Below are 26,954 nucleotides of genomic sequence, written 5' to 3' on the forward strand. Positions count from 1 at the left end.
AAGTGACTTCCTAAACAACATGATATTATTAGTGAATAACCTGAATGAGTAAATTGATGTTAGATAAAACTTCATAAAGCTAAAGTTTGGCAATAATTTGGTGCAGTATTTTAAGTTTGTTATCTTCTTCATCCGATGCATTTTCAGTAAAGCGTGATTCCAAGAATGTTTTGAATTTTTTCTGTAAGATCTTTTTATTAGCTTCTTCCTTAGTTTTGTTTTTGTATGCCATGTAGTTCCTTACTGACAACTGTAGCTTATCATAATCAAGATTTTTAATATCCATATATCTTAACAAAAGCGTTACTTCGGTGACAATAATGTCTGAATAAATTTCGGGCATATCATTCGAAACAGAAACTGAGAAGTGCTCATTTTTCCAAAATTGTATTACATGATTGATCAAATAGTCTCTTTGAAGATCTTTGAATTGATCAAATAGCTGTATAATTTCTAGGGACTTTTCATATAAGTATTGGACAGTTTCCTTTTGTAGTTCCTTGTCGATTGAGGAATCGGTGTTGGCGTAGTATCCTTTCTGTTTATTGATGTAATGCTTTCCCAATTCTGCCATGGCGATGTCAAAGATGGTTAATGCAATATCACCACGTAATGCTGGATTAGTTTCGGCGTTACCAAGCATGTTCATGTCAGCTTCTGGTAATTCATTTAGTTTGTCCTTCATATTATCACCTGTTGATGGAACTTTTATGCCGTTTTCATTTTCTTCGTTATCATCATCCATGCTCTTGGAATTCACAGCGTTCTTTGTACTTTGGCTTTGTTCATTTAGCATGTCTAGTTCTTGTTCTCTCTCATTTATCAGTTTCATGACCCTTCTTCTATTTATCAATTTTGTGACAAAGTTCAGCTCAAATTTTATGTATTCGTACCATAGTTTAGGTGAATCAGGATTGAACTTTAGACCATTTTGGAAGACAACTCTACAACTCTTGAAATTAGCATGAGTCTCGTACTCATATTTAGCACAACTTATCCACACATCCACATTATTTGGATGTAGTCTTAGCAATTGATTGTATACAGTATGGACTTTCTTGTAAGATGTCTCAGTCCCCATTTTCTTCAAGAAATTCAAATACATTGCCCAAAATTTCAAATCACGGGGAAATTTATTAGTACCTCTTTGATAAATAAACGCTATCCTCTGCTCAATAGACTTATCAGAAATACTGTTGGTTCTCTTGCTCTGAAGAATTCTCTGACAACGTTTGGCTCGAAGCTTGAAAACTTGGGTCTCGTAGTCAATATACCTCATGTAATCTCTGATTGAAGACCCTCTTGAGTTTAGCCTGTGTTCAAAATCTGTTCTCTTCTTCATAATCTTCGCAACCTCATTTTTAGTGAATAGCTCCTTCTCAACTAAATCATTGATCTCTGGAATACACTGTTCCAAGTAATATCTTGTTCTCGAAGACATAGTTCAATTGATAGTAACTTATTTTATGACCAGTTGTACCTGACTGAATATTCAAATCTAAATCTGTCAACTATGTATATTTTCACAATGACAAAACCAATCCACAAATGATTTATAACTGCAACCTATTTTGAAGCTCATCGCATAGTTTAAGAGCTCATCTCATCGCAAATTTTTTTTCAAATTTTTTTTCACAAGCCATTGTATCACGTGATTTATATCCTCCTGCAAGAAAACCACTTAAAGGGTTCTTTTCAGTAAGAATGAAGATAGAAAAGTAGAAGATCGAAGTCTTTCATCATAAGTTTAGCTTCGAAGGGTTCTCTCGTTTGTATTTACATTCTTTTTTTGGGATGAGCTTACGTTGAGGAAGGCACATGGGTTTACTCACAAGTTTCCTTTTTTTTTTAGAACTTGCGACTAATAAAGGAACTAATAACTATTGAAGTTATAAATCCAGTTACTATTACCCTATTTACTACTATAAGGTTCTTTTAAACCTGTTTTGCCATACTTTGACTTTTTTAAGATAGTCATTTTGGGATAAGCGGGAATAATTTATAGGCAACCCCTCTCCCCAGGTGTTTTTGTTATAGTTATTAAGGATGGCAGTTAACGAAAAGGATGTTGGCCGGAAGAGCCGGGTTAGTGTTGTTCTATGGGTATTTATCGCTCTTGGAACGCTATTTCTATGCAAAAATGCATTCACATTTTCGTCGGAGTCCATCCATGGCTTGAAGATTAGTAGTGATGACTCTGATAGCGTTGATATTGAGAGGCAGATATCGCTGGGGTTAACACCCAGGAAACCTGTTGTTATTACAGACTTACGCACAGGCAATAAGAGGAAGTTACACGGCCGATTTCTTCATATTACTGACATGCACCCTGATGAGTACTATGTTGCTGGTACGTCGATCGATAACGTTTGTCATAGTGGTGAGCCTACCAAGGGTAAAGACAGAGCAGCAAAGTTTGGTAATGCTATGAGTGGTTGTGATTCACCCATGTTGTTGATGGATATGACCCTAGATTGGATAGATAAGAATTTGAAAGACCAAATCGATTTTGTGGTCTGGACTGGCGATAATATAAGGCATGATAACGATCGTACCTACCCTAGAACTGAGGATGAGATCTTTAGAATGAACGCCGAAGTTGCGGAGAAAATCAAGAAGATCTTCAGAACACCAAACTCTCCTGACCCTAGAGACTTTGCTGTGCCTGTTGTTCCATCTATTGGTAATAATGATGTATTTCCTCATAATTTGTTTTCACTAGGACCTACACTTCAGACAAGAGAATATTATAGACTATGGGGTGATTTTATTCCCGAAGAACAGCAAAGAATGTTTGATAGGGATGCTTCTTTCTTTACAGAAGTTATTCCAGGTAAGCTTGCAGTTTTATCATTCAATACCCTTTATTTGTTTAAGGCTAACCCACTTGTAGATAACTGTGATTCTAGAAAGCAACCGGGTTATCAGCTTCTGCTATGGTTAGGATATGTCTTGGATGAAATCAGAGAAAGAGGCATGAAGGTGTGGATTAGTGGCCATGTACCACCTATAGCTAAGAACTATGATTCTTCCTGTTATGATAAGTTTTCTCTCTGGATGCACGAATATCGTGATGTAATAATAGGTGGACTATATGGTCATATGAATATGGATCATTTTGTTCCTGTAGATGTGCAAGCCATAAGAGAAAATATGGAAGAGCAGCAGATGTCTTTATTGAGTGAAGATGAGCGTTTGACTAAAACGATTAGAGAGCATGCTATTGCTGCCAGAGAAGCTCATTTGATGGGAGCTAAGCCTGTTAACAAAGAGTCTTACTTAGATGGAGTTTTAGATACATACTATAAAGGTGTATTACAAGAAATTGAGCAGGCAGTCGATTCTGATCTAGATATTGAGAAGAAAAAGAAGAAGAAAGGTAAGAAGAAGAAAGGAAAAAAGGAAAAGAGGACTCTTGAAGAGATATACGATCAGCACTCAATTGTTCAAGTTTCCGGGTCCGTTATACCCACGTTTAACCCTTCGATAAGAGTGTGGGAATATAATATTTCTGATATCACCGATTCCTCAAGTATTTTCGGTGAAAATCAATTAGAATACCAATCATGGGACTTATTTTTTGAAGATCTCGAACATAAAATGAAGAACGAGTTTGATGACAATGAATCATCATTTTGGGCTGCATCAGCAGAACAAAATAAAAAGAAGAAGAAGAAGAATGGTAAGCCTGATAAGAGTATACCGAGAAAGAAACCAGATGAGTTACCTGCTGGACCAGGTCACATACAACAACTATTTTCTCCTACCAAGTTTGTTCAATACTTCGCTGATTTGGACTCTATCAACTCCGAATATGAAAAGTTAATAGATAAAGGACTGGCAGAACATGATGCTATAAACAAAGCATTCAATTATGAAGTTGAGTACACATCAAAGGATGAGCCATATCCTATGGAATCATTACTAGTTAAGGACTATCTGCATTTGGCCGCAGATTTAGCGCGCGATAACGGACTATGGAAAATATTCAAAGAACGCGCTTTTATATCAACTGGATATGAAGACGAGCGTAACTAAAATAACAACATACAGAGACACTATATACCAACAGTCTTAAAAATATATATCAGTTATATGCTCGATAATAATAATGCTGTTTTCAATATTTTGCATTGAATTAAAAGAATTAGTTAAAAAAGAATGGATTTTTTTTAATTGTAAGGATATATTATATAAGCATGAATTAAAAACAGATCATAGTACTATGTAAAAGCATTGAATGTCAATTGGCAAAAACTCTATAAGATTGTTTTTTTGCAAAGTTTGGAAAACAGAAAAAAGGCAAAACGATTAATTTGAAAACTCTCCATGAATTTGGTTTTAGTTCTTGGAGTTGGCTTCCTTGAAGTATTCCTTGGAATCTTCAACAGTTGGCTTGATAGTAGCGGAACCTGGGGTCCAGTTACATGGCAAAACGGTACCGTTCTTGTCAGTCCATTGGAAACCTTCGACCAATCTCAAGGATTCTTCGACGTTTCTACCGACTGGCAAGTCGTTGATGGTAATGTGTCTAACGATACCCTTTGGATCGATGATGAACAAACCTCTCAAAGCAATACCTTCGTCTTCGATCAAGACACCGTAGTCTCTGGACAACTTGTGGTTAGTGTCAGCCAACAATGGGATGTCAACTGGACCTAGACCACCATCCTTTCTGGCAACATTAGTCCATGCCAACAAAGAGTATTCAGAGTCGGTGGAGGCGAACAAAACTTGAGCGTCCAAGGCTTCGAATCTCTTAGCAGCTTCGGAGAAAGCAACAATCTCAGTTGGGCAGACGAAAGTGAAAGCCAATGGGACAAAGGCAAGAACAACGTACTTACCCTTGTATTTGTCCAAGGAGACTTCTTCGAACATACCGTCGATGACAGCAGTCTTCTTGAAAGTTGGAGCTGGCTTTTGAACTTGAGCGACCATTGTTAATTGATGTTTTGTTGTTGTTTTTGGAAGTGTATTAGAATAGAATATTCTTTGATGTTCTCTTGTATTGTAATCTACATATAGAAAAGAGGAATGGAATTATTTGAATCTTCATTGACAATCCGTGTCCTTTATATATTAAATTTTTTTAATTCTTGTTTTACAAAACTTCAATTTTCGATTGATTGTTATAATGTTGAAACAAGAGTAGGATTAGGTGATTCAATATTATAAATGGATTCCCAAGCTCATCGCTAGACGTTCCATTAAACATTAATGCGAGTGTCCCTACGCGCAGTTAGTTAACTGGCGATGGTTCGAGCCTAATTTTACAAATTACCAAAACCTCGAAGAGTACGCACAAGGTTGCACCCTGTTAAAGCTTGCAATTACTAACAATACTCAATTGGTTATACAAAACTACATTTTATCAAAGGCATTTCGACTGTGGAAAGTTCGCCATTATCATTAGTGGTGTCCATTTTGCATATTGTATGCAGTTTGTTCTAATGATTTGATAATAGTATATTGGACTGACAGTAAATTTTGGGAACAACTAGAGGAAGGGACCTTCAAACGATCGAGAAAATTTGTAAAGATCGACTCCGAGTCTGGACTTTCTTCATTTGCCCAGCACGCCGCCTCTATTTGCCAAACCGAGAAGACACTCGGACAGCGATTGAGCGATGACGTACGGACATTATACTGCTACCTCTAAGTTAAAGTACTACAAACGTGGGGGGGAGAGCCAGTGAGAGGTAGTAAAGGGAAGCCGAACTACGGGAAACTCAGCAGCACATCTCTCAACAGCCAGAAAATGTTGGAAGTGCGTTGCTCTCTGTGAGATCTCAACAACAGAGTTCCACGAACCTCTACAATGATAATGTGCTAGCACGTCCTGGCTCGTTGAAGTAAAAAGGCAAGAAGAGTGTACGGCCGGTTCTGTATGATTTACTGTTTCTTTTTTTCCTCTATATTTCAAAAAGCCGATACAGAGATTCTTGGATTCTTTTCGATTTATCTCCTAAATCCTTGGTTATCGTGTGCTTACAACTGCAAGGTCGTCAAAGAAGGTTTATGAGCAAGGGTACAGTAGTTTTAATCGGTCTTAAGATACTTGAGAAAAGCGTTATCTGTAAACTATTTCTTGAGATCAGGCTTGCCTTCCAACCCTATTAACTCTATACTTCAGCAAAACTCCCTAACTGGGTGTTTTCGGTAGCTTTCTACCAGTAGGTGAGCCTGTTTCTCTCAAACTTAAGTAATTCGAGATTTCGGCTGGCCCATAGTGAATTTGTACGGGATATTTGTATACGTACCATGCATGTGAAACCTCAAACGTAAAGGGTTACATAGTGTCATCTTTTTAGTCGTCTATCAATCCATGCCCTTATTAATGATAGCCTTCATCTGATCTATAATATTACTGCTATATATTAGAGAGATATTTATCTTATTATACAATTATTACACGTTGATTTTTCCTTTTCTCCTCAACGTCAGTTGTTTTCAATTAGTTCTCGAAGATGAATTGCTTCAATTCGTTGTAAGCCTTGTCAAGGTCATCATTGACAATGATTTTGTCGTGAGCACCGCTGTTAGCGTATTCCATCTCTGCATCAGCAGCGGCCAGTCTCTTTTGTAAGGATTCGTCTGTCTCGGTACCTCTGCCTTGCAACCTAGCCTTTAGGTCGTCCATGGATGGTGGGGCAACGAACAAAAATCTAGCGTTAAGGTCCTTGGTCTTGACAGCTTTGACACCTTGCATATCGATATCTAGGATACAGGTCTTGCCAGAACTGATGACAGCCTTAACGGAGTCCACGGTAGTACCATAGTAGTTACCAGAGAATTGGGCCCATTCGATGAACTTCTCGCCGTCGATCATTGATTTGAACTCATCAACAGTGACAAAGTTGTAGTCCTTGCCATGTACCTCACCTGGTCTTGGAGAACGTGTTGTAGACGAGACACTGAAACCGAAAGTGTCTGGGAATTCAGCAAATAGCTTCTTTAATAGAGTGGACTTACCAGTACCACTTGGACCAGAGATGACAATTGGACGAGACATATTTCTGTATTAGTTTTGACAAATGAATTTGTACTTACACGACAGCTAAGCTTGGTTACAAGATAATTTATTTAAGATTTAATAAGGAACGCGTAATATATCAGTTATACAATTCACATCTCAGTTTGTTTTCATTTTCACTGAATTTTTGTCAATTTTCCAGCTTTTTTTTTTCAGTGAGATCAAGAAAAGTCATATCTACTGTGATTTCTGTGGATTTACAAAACTGTACTATCAAACGCTTATAATTTATGATGTAGAGGGATAACGTTTTGACCAAGAACAACAGACAGTGAATAATATAGTTACCTGTATATATTTACCTTTTCCCCGACTAGTATACAAGTTGCCCTCCGACTAGACTGTATAGTCCCCCCCCCCCCACATAGTACTCAAGCCGGACACCTGGACACCTTATACATACTCAAGCACTATTAGTGTAGTTTGTATCATATTCTACGTCTTGGCATCGTAAAAACTTCAATTGGGTTTCCACAGGTGGCTAACTGAGGATAATTTTAATAAGTACCTTTGCTCATCGCAAATGCTAAATGTTGATTTGAAGATAAGAGTAACAGATAGGACTCGCAATCAAGCATCTTTTATATAGTAAGACGATTAGCGATTGACTCTTTGAATTGAAAAAACTTGAAAAGGAATCGCCACTTATTATTATAAGGAGTTTTTTAATCATCAATTGGAAGACTAATCTGTACCTGTAAGAGTGGAAATAACAAGAACTTAAATCACTATTGGTTTTCCTAGCGATTACTGGTGAATAACAAGAAGGAGAAATTACTATTCTTTCATTGAATTGCAAATTGAAAGTCCAATTCTCTACAAACTTAACATTTTATTTTGGTATTAAGCTTATAAAGTAATCAAAGCTTGCAGCTCAAGACATAGGGAGGTTTGTGAAGAGATATAATACTGACTTTTAGACTATAGGATTATTTTATTTCCATACTGGCACCAAAGTTCATAGAAACAGACAATATTGCCACTGTGACGACAAACTTCACATAATACAGAAAAAAAAAGGAATAAACGGTAAATTAGCATGGTCAAGTTAACTAGATTTGAAAAACTGCAAAAGGAAAAGAACGCTGAGTATTTTAAACCATTCTTAGATGATCTAGAACAAAGTTCGCAAGATGAATTTGTTAAGAAGCTTAGAGACTTTGATTTTAATGATAGGCCCAGAAATGATTTATTTGTCTGGATACCTGTATTGAATAGAATTGATGATATTCTTTCTAAGTTTGTTGAGAAGTATCATTATAGTTACACAAAGGCTCCTGAACCATTAAAATTGATGAACGATGAAGATTTGAATGTTACTGTTGAGTTAACTGAGTTTTCTACAAAATTATTGTGCAACACTGAAAACCGGTACATCTATTCTTCAATGGATGTAATGAGTAACTTACTTAACTGTCCAAATTTTGAAGTAAAATTAGGTGCTATAAGAGTACTTGCTACTATGGGAGAGAGATACGTCATTGCTCGAGAACGGATTGATGCTACAAAAAACGTATTGGGTACTCATCCATTGAAAAATAAGGCATTAAAACTAGCATTAGCAATTCCATCATCTGCAATGGATGAGAATGGAGAACATTTTGCATTGACAGATTTATATTTCGAAAAGAAAAAATACCCGTCGAAGTGGAGCAAACTAAGATATACATACTATGCGTCTCCTAAGACTAATTCAGCATCATCTAATGTTAAATCAGTTGATTGTAGTGATTCAAACTCTCACTCCTCGGCTCAGCAAGGGGTATCTATGCTAAAATTTTCGATGAATAGTGAAGAACTTTCCAAGCTAACTATTCAAGAGATTTTGGATAAAGGTATGAAGGTTATTCCAGCAGAGGAATGGTTTGATTTCTCACTAAAGGCAATAGCAGCAAAAGCATTTAGTGATGACTCCGAAGATAATCTGCATCTAAGAGAGACAATAATAAGAACAAAAATGAATGCTATAGCCCTTGTGAACACGGTTTACCTCCCTCCACAAGTAAGTTCAAAATTCTTTGAAGTTGATCCTTATGCTTTTAATAGTCTGACAGATTTTATTTCCCTTTCAGAAGTAAAAATATCTAAAAACCTTCGATTAGATGCGTTATTCGCATTGGAATGTATATCTCTAAAACATGTTTGGTGTTCTGATATCATGAGAAACCTTGGGGGTAACATGTCTCATGGTCTTCTTTTCCAGATTCTACGATACTTGAGTAAAATTTTAAGAGAAAAGTCATCAGAAGTCGATGAAATTTATAATGTACGGTTTTTTTACTTGATCTCTAATTTGGCTGATGTCAAAGTTTTACATGAAGCTTTATTAGCAGCAGGCCTAATACCGGCATTATTGGATATTGTTTCAATTAAGAACTTGGACTATAGACGTACACTCGCATCCGCCACACATTTATTAGAGGTTTTCATTAATGACAGTGATTCCACTAACGAGTTCATAAACAATGATGGGTTCACGACGTTGATCAAATCTATAGATGAAGAAATCAATTATGCGATAGAGAATAAAGGGCAATTTAATCCACCGGAGTTTATAAAGGTTTACTATGCCATTTCATTTCGTCAACTATCGTACATCAGAAGTCATTTGAAACTTGTAATAAAATTACTAAAGACTGACTCTGGCGATAGAATAAGGAATCTGATTGACTCTCCAATTTTAGGCTCTTTAAAAAAGATCATGACTAATAGGGAATTGTTCGGATATACGTTAATTACATATACTCTGGACATCATACAAAGAGTTATCAATAGTGAACCTACAATTTATCCTATATTGAATGAGGCAGGCCTGATCCCCTATATTATTGAAAACTTTGAAAGTTTGATGGGACCATATTCAGAATTATTAACTCTACTACCTGATGTTATTTCTGCCATCTGTCTGAATACAGAAGGTCTCCAGAAAGTCAAAGACAATGGCCTGATTAAATCTTTGTTCAAGACTGTCACCAATTTGGATTATGCGATTGTACTCTCATGGAAGGAAGAATCTGTCGATTTTGGTACGTCAATGGATGAACTAGCAAGACATTACCCTGATCTTCAGGACGAGATCTGTAATGCATTTTCAGATATGGTAAAGACGTTACCTGACATAGTAAAATTTAATCAACCCTTTTTGTATCAATCAAATACTGGAGAGGATATAATATACAGATCAAAAACGGATAAGGTTGTAAGAGATGAAGAGGGTTCCCAAGAGCTTGCATTTTGGGATATACAGAAGGATTCACCAATCGTCGACTGTTTCTCCAATGTATTTTATGGAATGACGCTTGAGAATTCTGCTTTACATGATTTACCGGAAAAGTTAGACTTTAAAACTTTATTTAATGCAATTGTACTTAACAATGTCCCCTTTGATTTTAGCATGTCTCAAACTATGTTGAACTATACAGATGTGTTGCAACTATTTGACGAGCATTTCAAAGATTACGCATTTCCTGGTATACTGGAAATAATGGATGATCAATTAAAGGACCTGGAAGAATTCATTAATGTAACTGAACAATCCACAAGTATATTGCAGGATGTGGGTAGTATTGATCTGAATCAAAGAGTTGATTCTATTATCAGTAAGCTATCTAAACTATTGGCAACACAATATATTGTCACAAATGTCTACTTGAACATTACCACACTAACTCCAAATAAATTCAAGGAAATATTGACTTTCTTTAAGAAGTTCGGCATAGGTTTGATCCACCGTTTAAGGTTGTTGTTTCAGAGATGTGCTTTGGAGGAAAGCTTTATTAGAAAGAACTTGCCTGATGAAGTTGCGAAAGAAACCATGCCAGATACCATCGGGGGGAACACTCCACCAATACAAATCCATGTATCGAAGCCTCAAAAGGAAGAAACCAAAGATAACGGGACATCTGCGAAGTTTAAGAATACTTATCAGATTAGAAGCATTCTGAATAAGCTGCAATCAACATCTTCGATTTTGTTCAGATGCTTCTTAAGGCTAAAGTCCACTGATGCAAATGTAGAAAGTCGTCAAATGGAATTACAAATTTATGATACAGTTGTAGAAAATGTTCTTCATCTGTTGACAGCCGTACCTTTGCAAGGCAATCTGCAGTATGCTCTGGTTGTATTAAATTTCAATACCTATATCTTCACGTTTCCAAAGACGAGTATAACTGCTAATGAGGTACTTCAAACAGTGCCATCGTATCTATTTTTGCAAAAGGGTGGTTATGATATTTATGAGAGACTCGTTGTGGAATTATTTGGAGAAATGTCTAAGTTTTCCAACGTTGCATCTGTTGAAGAGATTGACTATGTTAAGGATACCCAGGAGGTACTGATATTGAGTTGCATCATAAACGCTCTGACATTTTTTAATAAGCCGACAAATATGGATACTATGGAATTGGTCCCATCGATTAAGTATTATTATGATGGCTTTGAGGATAATATTAATTTGACTAAGGCATTAATGGGACCAGTGAAAATCTCAGCGGCAACTATGATAAAACAAATTGACAATAAGTTTAATTTATTCAATCCTGTTTCTAGAACAGTGCCTTATGCTGTATTTAAACAATTGCTAACTCTTCTAAAAAATCTATTCTCTCCAGGTCAGGAGACTGCTAGTGGTTTATTTGTTTTGGATTGCAAATACTTTCCCACTTCTGAAAATATCCGAGAAGCCATACGTGAAAAGGATTTACAGAACGGTAACTTAAAAGCCATAAAAGCTAAACTGGACGACAAAACCCTGACTCTAAGCGATGTGGTAAAGCTGATACCCGACTTCGGTTTTTATAATAGCGTGCCTAAACTAGTTACCAAGCATACCAGTGTTTCGTTGATTGGAATAAAAAATGACTCTTTCTACAAGGAACTGCCTGATAAGGTGTTTAATATTCTGCCTTATTATCCCAAACTAGTTAATGCTTTTGCAAGAACTCTTTTACAAATATTAGCTGACTGGAAGATATCCGGTGAGACATTTGCAGCAACTGTCCTAGAAAAGGTTGAAAAGACTAACATCAAAGATGAAGCCACTCTTTCATCGTTTATCCATTTATTCGGTATATTTTTGAATGAGAAAATTGTCTACTCAAAATCTGAAGCATCCGTAATGCACTTCTTGACATACATGCGAGAAAACTTGAAACCTCAATATGTGAACGCCTCTTGGTTTTCAAAGGCTTTGTATGCATATGAAATCGTGCTGGCAAAATCAGAAATTCCTCAAATGGAGAAATTGGATGAAGATGTCAAAGCACGTTATAAACTTTGGTCTCCCTTAGTTGCCCACCGTATACCTGATGAAACAAAAAAAGCTATTTTTGACATCTTAATAAGAGTCAATGACATTTCAAGCTTTTATTCGGCATTGGCGACTTCTAGAATCTTGATATTCTACGCTAGGGATGAAGAATACGCAAAGGAGATAACACACTCTGGAATTCTATCGAGATTACTCAAAGTTATTGGGATGTTTCAGAAGTCTGAAAAAATTAACTTTCTTGAGTCGTCTTTTCTTTTGTTGATTAGAAGATGTTTTGAAACTACAAGCATAATTTCTACTCTAATTAGAAATGAAATACACAAAAGTTTTACTACAAGACCAATTGGAAACTATAAAGAACGTGAAAGAGAGTTAAGTGGCTTGCTGGAGGAAAAACCTCATGTAGTGATGCGAAGTCCATCTGTTTTTGTAGACATTCTATGCGAGAATGCCAGATTTTCTGAATTTGATAAATCAGATTACATTACAAACTACATTATGAGAAGAAATTTTGATTTGGATAAGAAGACTACCTCTATAACACAAAATACAAATGAAAATGAGATTATACCATCACGAAGAACTAATATTGTACATTTACTATTGTCACAACTTATGGCAGCATCAGAAAAAGATTGGATTTCGGAACCCGCCAATCACCCACCAGTTGATATACCTTCTAAGCCATCTAAAGTTGATCCTTCGAAGAATCCAGTCTGCGCTTACATGATATGTTTGTTGAAGATGCTTTTGGAACTAATTGGTAGTTACAAGCAATCAAAGTTTGAATTCTTGACATATAATCGGAGAAACGTTTACTCGGAAAAACCTAAACCAAGAGTAACTGCATTGAACTTCTTCCTTTATAAGCTCATTGATCGTCCTGCTGGAACTGAAAAGAATGTGTACGCTCAAAGGCGCCGTGAGGTCATTAGTACTCTTGCCAGATCTGTGATTGTAGCTTTTATATCTGATACTCAAATCCAGATAACCCCTAAACAAGACTTGACCAAACAAGACCCAGATATGGTATTTATTAGGAAATTTACTATAGAATCTGTTATTAAGGTCATTAAAAATTCTACCAGCAGTCCAAAAATACTTGAGAATAACGTCAGCCGTCTAGAAAGCTGGTTCAAAATAATTGGCTCTATGGTCTATGTTCAAGCACCGTATTTGAGGTCTATTTTGGACACTAATAAGATTGAGGCTGATCAATATCAGATTTGTAAATTAATGATAGAGTTAGGAGTTCCGACTGCAATTACTGACTGTATGGCAAACCTAGACCTGAACTATCCATTTTCAAGAACCTTATTTAACGAAGCTGTTGATGCCTTGAATGCTATCAACTTTACTAGGAATAATTTCTCAGATCTATTTAAAGTTGAGTCTCATGACGATGAGGACGATGTTGACGAAGATTCAGAAAAAGAAGAGAACAAAGATATGTTCCGTAATTCTGCCTTAGGAATGTATGATGTTGAAGATATAGAGGAAGATGATGACGATGAAGAAGAAGAAGGTTCTCTAATTGGAGAAGAAGACGGGATCGCTTTTGTTGACAGCGAAGATGGAGGCTTTGAGGTAGTTTTTAGTGATGAAAGTGATGAAAATAATGAGCATCCAAGCTCTGAATATGGAGAATCTGATAGTGAGAATGATGGCGAAATTCAAGTAGAAATTGCCGAAGAGAGTATTTCTGGTGATGAACATGATGAGGAAATGACTAACTCCTCTGAAGGCGAAAGTTCCTCATATGATAGTGATGATATCAGTATTATTGATGAGAATGGATATGAATATGATTCAGACATTGACCTTGAATTGGAAGATTATGAAGTTGAGGATTCTGATTGGGAATCAGGGCTTTCCGATTTTTCCTCTTCAAGTAATGGAGATGAAGACAATCATGAGGATTCTGAGCACGACTCTGGAAGAAGGCGTTGGCATGTTACACATGGTGTTGATCTAATTGAGGATAGTATAAGTGACTCTGAAAGGGGTGTTTTTCAGGGTATCGAACATGTGTTTCATACAGAAAATCAGCCTTTATTTAGGGTTCAAAATGATAGTGTCGCTCGTCATCATGATAGAAGTTTTAGGAGGAACCATGGAATATCTTTTGGTTCTCCTGCATTAACTCTGTTCAATAGTTCTCGTAGATCTCAAAATAATCTGATCAACCCACTAGGACCAACAGGTCTAGAACAAGTTGAAAATGATATCACTGATCAACTGGCAACGATCGGTTCAGGTACACGTCCAAGAACTGAAAGATCTAACTTTGATGAAGTATTGTTTTCTGGTGAACTGTTTGATGAGAGACCTCTGGATGGTATCATACTTAAATCTTCTGTAGCAAGATGGAAGGACATTTATGATATGTTTTATGACTCCAAGGGGTATGCCAATTGTGTTGTTACAAAGATATTAAACAAAATATATAAGCCTAGCTTAGACCTTTTCAGGGAGGAAGAAAAGAAATACAATGAGAAACTTGAAGAAAAGATAAGAAAGGTCAAAGAAAAACAAAGGAGAAACAGTCACTTGAGTCATCGGTCCTCGTTCTCAGTTTCTGATGATAGCACCATCGATCATGAGCCACTGGGTGATACACAAGGACCAATAAACTCGGAAGATACTGGAGAAACTCAACAACATAGAGATCCAGTCTATGTAAATATCGAAGGGCGTGATGTTGATATTAGTGGAACTGATATTGATCCCGAATTCTTAAGGGCCCTACCAGAAGATATGAGAGCTGAGGTTTTTGCTGAGCATGTCCGCGAAAGAAGAGCCGAAGCTTTTCAAAATAACATACACTTACGTGAAATTGACTCAGACTTTTTGGACATCATACCAGATGAGATTAGAAACGAAATTTTAGATGAGGAAGCTGGTGAAGAGCATGTTTCCGAGATTATTCACAATGCTAGAAATTCTGGGGATGACAGAATAAACCTTGACGAAATTGAATCTAATACAGATGAAGATCACAGCGATCATGAACCTGTCCCTGAAGCTGCAACTGAAGATAAAAAGAAAAATGGAAGAATTTACTTTTCACCACTTGTAGATCGGGCAGGAATTGCCGCATTGATGAAGGCGATATTCATATCTCAGCCGTACATACAAAGGGAGGTTTACCATGAATTATTTTACCGTTTATGTTCGAGTAAACAAAATAGAGGTGATATTGTAAACATCCTCCTGTTTATTCTAAGTGAAGCGATAAATGACCAAGCATCTTTGGAGAAAGTTTACAATTCAATCTCATCAAGAGCTCTAGGGAAATCGGGTGGGGCCACTGCTACGAAACAACTTCCTCCTGATTGTACTCCTCTTACTGTAGCTAATCAGACAATTGAAATACTACAGAATCTAATAGATGCCGATGGTAGATTGAAGTACTTTTTTATAACCGAGCATGACAATTTGGTAGTTAATAAAATCGGTACAAAGCACAAGAAAGAATCAAGTACTAAGGCGTTCCAATTTCCTATTCAATACTTAATAACTTTGCTGAGTAAGAAGATTATAACAGATGAGACAGTTCTTATGGATCTTCTAACGAGAATACTACAAGTATGCTCCAAACCTATTGCAACTCTTGCGAAAAAAGATAAGAGTAATCAGAAAGAAAGTAAGAAACTTCAGATACCTAATTTCAAAAAAGAAGAATTGAGGCAATTGGTTTCAATCATAAAATTAGATAGTTGTAATACTAGGGTATTCCAGCAGACAATAACAATTTTACAAAACCTGTCAACCATTGCTGATAATAAGGATATTTTTATAAAAGATTTGGTTGAAAATGCCAGAAACATAGTTGCAGATCTCTCAGAAGAGTTGAGATCATTGTGCAAAGAAGGAACTGTAGTTGAGAGTGGAGCTGAGATAAACTCTGATTTGGTTCAAAAATTTACAGTACCTAGTTCCAATCAAGCGAAACTGTTGAAAGTGTTAACTGTAGTTGATTTTCTGTATTCAGATAATATCTCCGAAGAGATGATAGATACTAATAAGTTGTCGGAGATCTATAAAAGCATGGCCTTGGGTGAAATCTGGGTGGAACTAAGTAAATGTTTGTTTGAATTTGAGAAAAGGAAGCATTTGAGTACATCTGCAACAGTATTACTCCCATTGATTGAATCTCTAATGATCATCTGTAGACATTGTAGGCCTAGTATTGCTCCCATCCTAAAATATGAGGAAGAAAAGAATCTCGATTTCAAGAGAATGGATACAGGTGAGCTATTTTTGCACTTCACTGATTTGCATAAGAGATTGCTGAATCAAATGGTTAGGTCGAATCCTAAACTAATGAGTGGACCTTTTGCGTCATTAGTGAAAAATCCAAAAATATTGGACTTTGATAATAAAAGATACTATTTTATTGCCAAGATCAAATCAGATAAAACTGAAGCCCCTAAACTTCCTATCCCAGTAAGAAGAGATCAAGTTTTCTTAGACTCATACAGAGCACTATTCTTCAAATCTAATGAAGAGATCAAAAATAGCCGACTTGAAATTACATTTAAGGGTGAGAGTGGGGTTGATGCTGGTGGTGTTACAAGAGAATGGTATCAAGTATTATCTAGGCAAATGTTCAATCCAGGTTATGCATTATTTACACCAGTAGCATCAGACAAAACAACATTTAGACCTAACAGAGCTTCCGGTGTAAATCCAGAACATCTTTCATTTTTCAAATTTGTAGGTATGGTAATTGGTAAAGCTATAAGAGATCAATGTTTCCTTGATTGTCATTTTAGCAGAGAGGTCTATAAAAGTATTTTAGGAAAGCCTGTTGCTTTGAAGGACATGGAATCATTAGATTTGGATTATTATAAATCTCTTGTTTGGATATTGGAGAACGATATAACAGATATAATCGAGGAAACTTTTTCAGTTGAAACAGACGATTATGGTGAGCATAAAATAATTGACTTGATCGATAACGGAAGAAATGTTTCTGTAACGGAGTCAAATAAACAAGATTATGTGAGAAAGATAGTGGAATACAAATTACATACATCCGTTAAAGAGCAAATGGATAATTTCTTGAGTGGATTTTATGCTCTAATTCCAAAAGATGTCATTTCTATATTTGATGAACAAGAACTTGAGTTACTTATTAGTGGTCTACCTGACATTGACGTTGATGATTGGAAGAATAATACCACTTATGTTAACTATACCGAAAGTTGTAAACAAGTTAGTTACTTCTGGAGAGCAGTAAGATCATTTGATGCCGAAGAGAAAGCAAAATTGTTACAATTTGTCACTGGTACTAGTAAAGTACCATTAAATGGTTTCAAAGAATTAAGCGGTGTTAGCGGTGTATGCAAATTCTCGATCCATAGAGACTATGGCTCAACTGAACGTTTACCATCATCTCATACATGTTTCAACCAATTGAATTTACCAGCTTATGCATCCTATGATACATTAAGGGGTTCTTTGTTAATTGCCATAAATGAAGGACATGAAGGTTTTGGTTTGGCGTAGTTGCATACATAGTTGAAGTAATTGTGTAAGTCATAATATATTTAAGTAGTTTAACTGACTGAATCTAACAAACTACCAAATATAATCATATTTCACGTAGGTTATCAATTTAATGTTTTGGTTTGGACTTTATGAGCTAACAATTTATAATGAAGGAAAAAAACTGGAAAAGAAAAAACAATACTAACTGGGCTATTGTACCCTAATATACACAGAACAAAACAATTAGTGAAAAGAATTAAAAAGATGGCAGTAAAAAATTCCTTCTCAGAAGGCATTATTTATTTCATGTACAATAATTATTAAGTCTTACTACTAATACAATAGAAAACCAGTTGTTTTCATTACTCAATGTATATCGAGAACGTTTATTAGTCATTCCACTCCCAAATGCCAAGAACTTCACCATATAATTCCATTTGCCTTTTTTCAACATTTTCATTTTCAAGCAATTTGGAAGATATTTTGTCCCACAGCTGGTTCTTCTTCTTCAGATTTGTTGTTTCACTTAACAAAAACTCTCTTAACTGAACTGTGTCAAGGAATTTCACCTCCGGATCACGACTAGCTTCACGTAGCTTTTCTAGAGCTTTCTCCGTAGATTTTTCAACAAAGGCATTCTCTCTATTCTGACATTTCCAAAGTTTTTGTAAAATGATCTCAAGAGTTACTGTGCAAGAGAAGATCGTCAAAGCAACGAAGAGAACATTTTTTTCAATTGGAAACTCTTTTAAGAGTTTGAATATACCACAGAAATAACTTACGTTTTGTTTTGAAAGAGATCTAAACAACTGTATATTCTCAATGTTACCAGCAACATTTTTACTAACGAATGTCTTATAATAAATCTCAGGCAATCTTTTCAATGAATTTGATAGTACAGCCCATTCCTTTTCAAAAGATTCCTTAGTCATCATATCTCTATACTCTTCATAAACATTATTGAATAAATCCTTTTCCAACATACCGGCTTGGTAGTTATCAGGTAATGTGCTACCACAATGTGTGTTGGCATTTTGAGTTCTCAACAAATCTAGGGCAAATAATAGAGGAGTTTTCTTATTTGCGGCTTTTCTTTTAGTTATACATTTATCAGCTAGTGGGAGTAAACTTTCCAAATTCCACCAACTCTTTCTCAAAACATATCCATCTTTACAACTCATCTGAAGATGAGTCTTACAAATGGCACCTTCTGGACATAATTTACACTTTGGTAAAAATCTTTCCAAAGTCTTATCTACAGAGGCCCAGACTTTGTTGGAGTTTGCATATGGTGCAAACTTTGCCACAGGTAATTCATGGCCACAGAACCCCACTCTAATTTTTTGTTCTCTATACCATAAGAAGAATAAAATAGGCAATACAATTACCAGAAATTTGAACAAGTAAATCATAATTTCATCAAGTACAGCAAATAGTTTGCTTGGTTCTTCTTCCTTGTGCTTTACAAACTCATCTTTTGTAGGACATAATTCTTCCTTAATGTCTTCCTTGATCTCTTCAACAACTTCTTCCGCTTTTTGAGATATCTTTTGAACCTGTTCAGACAACTTCTTGGGAGTTTGAGATGTCACTAAATTTTCAATCTCCTGCAGTTTCTTTTTACCTTTCTTAGCTGATGATTCTTTTTTGATTTCATCATGCATAGCCCCCCTAGTAACAGGAATGTCTGGTTTACTCTCCAATTTGTTTCTCGATGGAGAACTTGATTCAGCTGCTTTAACTGGAGTTGCGAGTGCTGAAGTACTATTGACAGCGGCTGATTGATTGTTTTTGATCTTGATGTTATCATCTGTAGATTTGGCTCTCTTTTTCTTATTCTTGTCGCTGTCCTCATCTTCAGATTCTGTTCTGGAGTGCTTTTTACCAGCAACTGACTTCTTATTTGGCGATTTCTGGACAGAAACCTTCTCAGCTGGTAAACTCTCAGCTGGTTCTGAATTTGCCTTGGCAGATTCCTTCATTTTCTTCTGTCTTAGTCTCAGTTTAGTCTCATGATCAACTCTTTCCTTTGCAATCGCTGCTCCAATTCTCTGGCTAACCTCTTCTGCATCAGACTCATCAATCAATTTATTGCATAACCTTAACAGATCAGCTTTTTTCGCCTTGCTTGGAAAACTAACTTTGTTCTCAGCCAGCACAAACCTCAGCTGTGCAGCTGTGAGCTTAGACAAATCAATACCTTGTCTATTTTCGCTCATTCCATATGTATGTGTGTATTATCTTTGCCTCCTCTTTGTTCAGATTTAAGAAAGCAATTAAACTTTTCCTTTTGTAGTAGTTGTCCCTAAGAATACTTTATGAGACGTTTGTGTCTGTCTTTTATTCTTTCATAAAACAACTCATATATTAATTTCAACTCAAAAATACAATAAAACTCTCAACTTCACAAAACAAATATTGCAACCAATCTATATTCACAAGTAAATCAAATGTATAATCCCTGTTTAAACTTCATTGTTTATTCCTGTTTTCCAAACTAATTTTTGTTCGTTGGAATGTTTGTTTTGTTTGTTCAAAGGTAAATTAGATTGTTCTGCCCTCCCCCCCTTCGAAAAAGCAGTAAAAGTTGCGTACAACTAGAGGAATTCTTCCAATAAATTGATGAAAAACAACAAAACAAACAAAATAGAATCTAGTTTGTAAACAATAGAATAGCCATTCGAGTCTTCAGAGATCAAAGGATTGGACTAGTCAGCTTGGGTGTATAACGTGCTCTTCTGGCCACTTGTAAGCATATTCTTCAATATCATTCTTTGGAAAGTCTTCGGTGATTGTGGCACCAGTTATTCGATTTTAAATTCTATTTACACGACTATCGCAAGGAATCACTTGGTTGCTTGGGGGTTTTCTTAATAACAGCGTATTCTATAAATGTGTTTTCTCTCTGCCTGGCTCTTTGAATTTGTGGATGTACTCGCCAGATTCAATCCTCTTTTTTATGTAGTCAATGGTGTGAGGACCCACTTCTTCCTGGTATGGTGACACAATAGTGTTGACGTCTCTTTCACCATTAGCGAGCGGACTTTCATGCCAGTACTGGGGCAATGGAATAAACCACAGCATTGGGTTAGAACCCATGAACTCTTTGATGTTTTTTAACCAATGCTTCTTATACACTGACCCTTTGAAGTCGTTATCCAATTTGACCACGTACCGGTAGTGGTCGTCAGAGTTGTAATAACAGTAGAGTCTCTGCATGCTCAATTCAGGCGTGCGCTTGCGCTTCTTCAAGTCAATGACCTCGATGGATGTTAAATTCTGACTCATGTAGTATATATACGACACAAATAGACCTGACGTCATGAGCCATCCTATCCCGCTTATGATCAACAGAACTATCAAGTTCGCGTTCAACCTTGCATGGTATTGACGAATATCCCTGATGTATACACTTATAGTTATCCAGACTATCATTAACAATACAGCAAAGTAGAACACAAATTGCACAAACAGGCGGTAATTCTTGAATCCGATGACTGCGCCTAACCAAACACAGTAATGATCAAATCTTGGTACACAATGGCCCTGGTGTGAAGAGTGTTTTGTCCTCCCAACCTTCAAGGACTGGCAATTGCTGCACCACACAGGGTATCCGTGCGGATCACTCTGGTAGCAGTTAGGCGCCACTGTTGTGTTCTCCAAGTCCGCGGAGTCTACCAAGAGATGGGGTGCCACACCCGGTTGGTGACCTGGTCCACATGAAACTATTAGTACCCAAATGGCTATGATCAGCGCATCTAGGACACAGCAGGTGCAGATCAATCCTATAGCGGTGGCCTTGTGGCCGAAGTCCCTATACACACGCTCGTAGCACAACTTATGACAATACGCCCATGTGCCATAAATCATCAAAAGTAGTACCACTAGAGGTACTATATATATTGTCCAGTACTTATTTCGGAGCCTCCATTCTGCGAAACCCATCTCATGCAAGGTGCTTGTTTCATCAAAGTTATTTTCGTCCACTCAAATGTGATTTGTAGGAGTTCCTCAAAAGAACTAGCTCTATATTAACAAGCTATCAACTGTGATCTAACGTCTTAATTTTGTTATTTGCTATTAGATAACAGTACTCTCTACAGCAAGCTAAAGAACATTTATGGCTCATCGCAAACCTTGTAATCAAGCATTTTTTCTATCAAAATCCCGGAATTTTTCACTTTTAGGATTTGAAAGATCAATATAAAAGAAGTGGATTTGAAATATCGAAATAACCGAACTGCACATAGCATATCAGGAGCCTGAAGTGCCTATTTGTATAAGCTTATAACAGTGATATTGCAAATTAGAAGTTGTGATACTTCGCTATTGTAAAATTGAAGGAAGGAGTTTGTAAAGTTTATCAGAAGATAAGATGAGTTCAGCAGTGGCGAGTAAGGGTATGAATCAAGGTAGTGAGTTTGATGATAACAAGGACATGTGTCCTATCTGTAAGACAGATAGGTATCTTTCACCGGATGTGAGGTTTTTGGTGAATCCTGAATGTTATCACAAGATCTGCGAATCCTGTGTAGATCGTATATTCAGTTTAGGTCCTGCACCATGCCCATATAAGAGTTGTGATAAGATCCTGAGAAAGAACAAATTTAAGACACAGATATTTGATGACGTTGGTGTTGAAAAAGAGGTTGATATCAGGAAACGTGTATTCAATGTGTTCAATAAGACATTAGAGGATTTTGACAATGATCTAGAGGCATATAATAAGTACCTTGAAGAAGTGGAAGATATAGTATACAAGTTGGATAATAAGATTGATGTTGTGGAGACCGAAGAGAAGCTCCGGACATATGAAGAGCTAAACAAACAGCTGATTATGAACAATATGGAACGGAGCAAGAAAGATCTGGAGAATTTCGAGCAAAGACAACAATTCGAGAAAGAGATGAGGATGAAGAAGAGAATGCTGGAGAGACAAATAGAGTCGGAGGACAAGATGAACAAGGAATGGGCTAAGAGAGAGATTGTTAACAGGTTAGCAAGCTCTACAAACGCTGATGATGTAATTGAGGGTGTTAAGAATACTGTTAAATTAAAGAAGTCCTCAGCGAGAAGAAAACTTGAGGAAATCAACCGTGTATTACAAAATAATCCATACAGTAGTTTGATGTTAAGCCAAGGTTTAAGTAGGAAAGAAGACAACGTTCCGTTTACACCATTCAATGGTGATAGAGACTTAGATAAGCGTTACACCATTGACCAGGAATCGTATGATGACCCATTCATCAAAGATTTGGAAAACAGAAAGGATTATATTGCTTCTGGTTTCAGATCAGACTTTGTCTATGATAGAATGCTGACTGAGGCTTTTATGGGTTTAGGCTGTGTCGTGGCAGAAGAAGTATGAGAGTAGTGCCCATAGTAAATCAACTAATGACTTTGCATTTAATATCAGTTCTAAAAAGGAAATAAAGAGTTTCGAGTTATTTTTTTTTATGAATATTAAACATTAAAGATTTTTTCATATATATATCTAAGTAGTATATAGCACAAATCGATGATCCCCCTCAACAATGATCAATCTTATAACTATCAGTAGTTCAGGATCGGACTAGGTCTCACAAATCATCATGTGCTACTACTGGAGTAAGTATATGATCCACCGGCAGGATAATTTGTCCTAGCAGTCCTTATGGGCACATGTACGTGTCTATACCGGGGTTCCTCAGGCCTGTAGTCATTGTGATCCTCTGCATAGTGTTGTCTGTGCTGATCCATCCGCATTGTCTCCTCATAAGAAGGCGGATCAGCCGGCATCTCTTTCTTACTGTGTTCCATGATCTTCAAGCTCGAATATATAGTTGTGTGTTTACCAGGTCGAGCGGTCGAACAGCAAGGACACTACAAACAACAATGAAATATGACTATAGGCTATTTATATATTTTGCTCATTTATGCGTCTCCTTTGCTATACTTTGTTGACGTATTTTCAGTTTCGCCGTGTCCATTATAAGGAGCACTTATTAGACACAAATCGGGCTTGGCATGTTGTTGTTCTGTAAATTATACCTGTCAGATGGGCTTATAGTACTTACTCTAATACAAATATGACGTATTTTGCATTGAGGGACCCTTTATATCAATAAAAGTTTAATGCGGGGGAGGGGGGTGGAAGCAGGATCCTCTGCATGGAATTGTTAGTTTCAACCATAACCAAAGGGAAAGAGCTAGAGGAACAGCTTAGAACAAAGGCTTTTCGAAGAGTAGGCAGTGGAACAAGACTTTGCAGAATGGGGGGACACTGTGAGCATTCACAGTGCTGGGGTGTCCTTCTGGGAGTCTTGAATCCTTCTCGGAGACTCCTCGACATGAAGTGTTGGTGACAATTCATGTGTCTTGTCATTCTATCATGCCAGAGAAAAGTGATCCTCCCAGGCTGAACAGTGAACGATATTCAAGTTACTGACCTTATTACTGGTAGTCTCTGCCTTAGTTGGCTTCGGTATTTAAAGTTGGACTGTATATATTCACCAACACGGTATCCTTACATATCTGACGCTTGGCAAGATATCCCAATATAGAAAGAAATATTCAAAGTAGCACTGCGTCATGCTGAGAAACACTGTGGGGAAGAGCAAAACCAGTATCGAACAATTGATGGCTAAGAGCCAGATTGTGAGGTATAAGCGTACCAAGAGCCAGGGTGGGCTTTCACCGCTTACACAGAGGGTAGTCACACAGCTGAGTGTGCTGTCGGCAGCCAGGAAGCAACCGAAGCTGCTAAAGCTCTCGAAGGAGGACCTAGTGAAACATCAGACTATAGAGAGAAGCTGGAAGCTATATCAGCAACAAAAGACCACTAGACAGTTGGCACAATTGAAGCAACAGTATTTGGCAATGGAGGAGGCCATGGAGACCCTGAAGTCCGTGAGCCCGGAGTTGTACGAAGAAGCAAACATATCAGAAGAAGGTAAGCAGTTCCCACTAGATATAAAGATCACCACCGATGCTCCACCAAACAAGATATGGCATTACAATTTCAAAAAGTAAATTTAAAAAGCTATGAGGAGCCATTTCCAACATCAAAGTTTCCTGGCTGACACATAAGCAATGTATCAACAACACCAACCAGGTACTCTACAAATACACATTGTTAAACATCCTACACCCTGTATATATTATCGGAAAATACAACTTAGTTTACATGTATATCGTAACATAAATCCATACACACTTGTTCCTATCAAACATACAAATATCATCAAACAGACACAGAAACACACGCAGAGACATCCAATTTTACCTCTCGCAAGTGCTGAAATTTTTTTTTTCACCGCGAAGGAGTCAATCGCAAGCCAAAAGTCAGCGAATTGGAAATTTGCCAAAACTTTAAAAGGAGTACAACCTTTTGATCCATTAGTTGTGGATGCTATCATAGCAAGCTCTTTGAGTAAGTGATAAGTTACCAGGTGAGCTTAAAAGGCAATTCATTAAGTGTTAAGAAATTACTGTTGCCGCGATGTTGGGCCGAGAACCATGGATTGTCTCCTCGACTTTTGAGTTGGACAACAAGGACGTTGTTGGGCGCAAGTTAGTCAAAGAAGAGGAGGTTAGTAAGACGAGGCACGAACAGGAAGAGTTTGTTTGCCACTATTGTGATGCGAGATTCAAGATCAGAGGGTATTTGACTAGGCATATCAAAAAACATGCTTTGCAGAAAGCTTACTATTGTCCGTATTACAACGAGAAGGCACCACCAGATTTACGTTGTCATAACAATGGTGGATTTAGCCGTAGAGATACTTATAAAGCTCATATGAAGACGCGGCATATCATGTACCCAAGTGGTGTTAAATCGCAGGAGAGGTTTAAATCCTCAGGCCATTGTTCTCACTGTGGGGAATACTCTCCAAATGTTGAATTTTGGGTTGAGGACCATGTTGAGTCAGGCCAATGTACAGCATTACCTGAAGAGTATATCCTAAAACAATCCAAGAATGGCAAGACAGAGAGGAAAGTGAATAGAGTCAAAATGATAAAAACCTCTAATGGGCAATCCCGTTTTATCTCAACAACACGAAGCATTATGGATTCGAAAGTACTTCTCAATGAAGACGCGATGGAAGCACTTACAATTGTGGCAGAACACGCCAAAAGAAGTGATATATTGACCAAATACGGAACAAACAAGATATTACTTGACTCTGCTGACTTTGATAAGGATGTGTTAGAGTCAAAACCAAAAAATCGCTACACAGAGGAACCACTAGAAGACGAAGAAGAAGAAGAAGAAGAGATGGGCGGCCACCCATTTTTTGGTAGACAAAAAATCCCAAGCTTTAAGCCATTGGATACCGAAAACACAAATAAACAGGATCAATGCATCAAAAAGAACTCCGCCGACCAACATGTTCCTCCTTTGGATTCGGAACAAAGCTCCATGAACTTAGATTACCTGTTAGAATTTGAGGCTGGTACTCAATCGGTGAAGAATCCTCTTCCTAGATTCAATAAGGATGTGATATCCAAGCAATCACAGAGGAGCTTAGAAGAATACACAACATTGTACACTGAATACTTCAAAGATACCTTTAATTGAGAGTTAACACTGTACCTTGTGCTTCTGCATATCCTTGGACCATACTTATTACCGAACTTGCTTTCACCAGCACTCCGGCAAGAATCCATGCATATTATAATTGATCTTCATATTCCTCTTTTTTTAGCCCCTCTAAATTAATGTTTATTTTCTATGGTCTTTCTATACACACATATAAAGTAAATACGCATAAATCGATGAAATACATATATAAACAAAGTGAGTCTATCATAAGAGATACTTCTACACTTTTTCGAATTCTGAATATTGTCAAAAATGGGAGCTCCTAAAACCATAGTACTTGAAATCAGGACTATATGATTCAGACACAAACAATCACAAATCACGAAAAATACAAAATATCAAAACCTTAAATTTTTGTTGCGATGAGCTCCTCCATGAAATCAATAACAATGCAGTAAACAAAATTAGTATCATATTTGTTAACTTAGAAATATTGAACGTCGTACATTTGACAGTATTTATTGGCTTTAGTAGATCAACAAAGGACGGTCGAGCCATTTTTGGACGCAGACATTCAACTAAGTTTTTTCTCAAAACACAAAACACCAAAATCATTTATCTAACGCGAATTA

The 26,954-nt window shown here is 36.9% G+C and overlaps 11 protein-coding genes across 11 annotated transcripts; 5 read left to right on the forward strand and 6 right to left on the reverse strand.

The window, feature by feature from the left end:
- Positions 1-79: 79 nt before the first annotated feature.
- On the reverse strand, positions 80-1,441 carry UTP6 (snoRNA-binding rRNA-processing protein UTP6; the record flags this gene model as incomplete). Its single annotated transcript, XM_448493.1, has 1 exon — positions 80-1,441. One exon carries the CDS (start codon positions 1,439-1,441, stop codon positions 80-82), a length of 1,362 nt encoding a protein of 453 aa, XP_448493.1.
- A 605-nt stretch (positions 1,442-2,046) lies between these two features.
- On the forward strand, positions 2,047-4,038 carry PPN1 (endopolyphosphatase; the record flags this gene model as incomplete). Its single annotated transcript, XM_448494.1, has 1 exon — positions 2,047-4,038. The coding sequence occupies one exon, from the start codon at positions 2,047-2,049 to the stop codon at positions 4,036-4,038; it is 1,992 nt and encodes a 663-aa protein (XP_448494.1).
- Positions 4,039-4,341: 303 nt separating this feature from the next.
- TSA2 (thioredoxin peroxidase TSA2) lies at positions 4,342-4,938 on the reverse strand (the record flags this gene model as incomplete). The annotated part of the gene is made up of 1 exon (XM_448495.1): positions 4,342-4,938. The coding sequence occupies one exon, from the start codon at positions 4,936-4,938 to the stop codon at positions 4,342-4,344; it is 597 nt and encodes a 198-aa protein (XP_448495.1).
- A 1,516-nt stretch (positions 4,939-6,454) lies between these two features.
- On the reverse strand, positions 6,455-7,012 carry GUK1 (guanylate kinase; the record flags this gene model as incomplete). The annotated part of the gene is made up of 1 exon (XM_448496.1): positions 6,455-7,012. One exon carries the CDS (start codon positions 7,010-7,012, stop codon positions 6,455-6,457), a length of 558 nt encoding a protein of 185 aa, XP_448496.1.
- Positions 7,013-8,072: 1,060 nt separating this feature from the next.
- TOM1 (E3 ubiquitin-protein ligase TOM1) lies at positions 8,073-17,816 on the forward strand (the record flags this gene model as incomplete). The annotated part of the gene is made up of 1 exon (XM_448497.1): positions 8,073-17,816. The coding sequence occupies one exon, from the start codon at positions 8,073-8,075 to the stop codon at positions 17,814-17,816; it is 9,744 nt and encodes a 3,247-aa protein (XP_448497.1).
- A 371-nt stretch (positions 17,817-18,187) lies between these two features.
- HEH2 (Heh2p) lies at positions 18,188-20,017 on the reverse strand (the record flags this gene model as incomplete). The annotated part of the gene is made up of 1 exon (XM_448498.1): positions 18,188-20,017. The coding sequence occupies one exon, from the start codon at positions 20,015-20,017 to the stop codon at positions 18,188-18,190; it is 1,830 nt and encodes a 609-aa protein (XP_448498.1).
- Positions 20,018-20,684: 667 nt separating this feature from the next.
- On the reverse strand, positions 20,685-21,743 carry PFA5 (palmitoyltransferase PFA5; the record flags this gene model as incomplete). The annotated part of the gene is made up of 1 exon (XM_448499.1): positions 20,685-21,743. The coding sequence occupies one exon, from the start codon at positions 21,741-21,743 to the stop codon at positions 20,685-20,687; it is 1,059 nt and encodes a 352-aa protein (XP_448499.1).
- A 430-nt stretch (positions 21,744-22,173) lies between these two features.
- TFB3 (TFIIH/NER complex subunit TFB3) lies at positions 22,174-23,166 on the forward strand (the record flags this gene model as incomplete). Its single annotated transcript, XM_448500.1, has 1 exon — positions 22,174-23,166. One exon carries the CDS (start codon positions 22,174-22,176, stop codon positions 23,164-23,166), a length of 993 nt encoding a protein of 330 aa, XP_448500.1.
- A 221-nt stretch (positions 23,167-23,387) lies between these two features.
- On the reverse strand, positions 23,388-23,597 carry CMI8 (Cmi8p; the record flags this gene model as incomplete). The annotated part of the gene is made up of 1 exon (XM_065626641.1): positions 23,388-23,597. The coding sequence occupies one exon, from the start codon at positions 23,595-23,597 to the stop codon at positions 23,388-23,390; it is 210 nt and encodes a 69-aa protein (XP_065482713.1).
- Positions 23,598-24,368: 771 nt separating this feature from the next.
- Positions 24,369-24,809, forward strand: MRPL28 (mitochondrial 54S ribosomal protein mL40; the record flags this gene model as incomplete). Its single annotated transcript, XM_448501.1, has 1 exon — positions 24,369-24,809. The coding sequence occupies one exon, from the start codon at positions 24,369-24,371 to the stop codon at positions 24,807-24,809; it is 441 nt and encodes a 146-aa protein (XP_448501.1).
- A 469-nt stretch (positions 24,810-25,278) lies between these two features.
- STP1 (Stp1p) lies at positions 25,279-26,358 on the forward strand (the record flags this gene model as incomplete). Its single annotated transcript, XM_448502.1, has 1 exon — positions 25,279-26,358. The coding sequence occupies one exon, from the start codon at positions 25,279-25,281 to the stop codon at positions 26,356-26,358; it is 1,080 nt and encodes a 359-aa protein (XP_448502.1).
- Positions 26,359-26,954: the final 596 nt, after the last annotated feature.

This window comes from Nakaseomyces glabratus, chromosome K (assembly GCF_010111755.1).
Source record: "Nakaseomyces glabratus chromosome K, complete sequence".
Taxonomy (NCBI): Eukaryota; Fungi; Ascomycota; class Saccharomycetes; order Saccharomycetales; family Saccharomycetaceae; genus Nakaseomyces; species Nakaseomyces glabratus.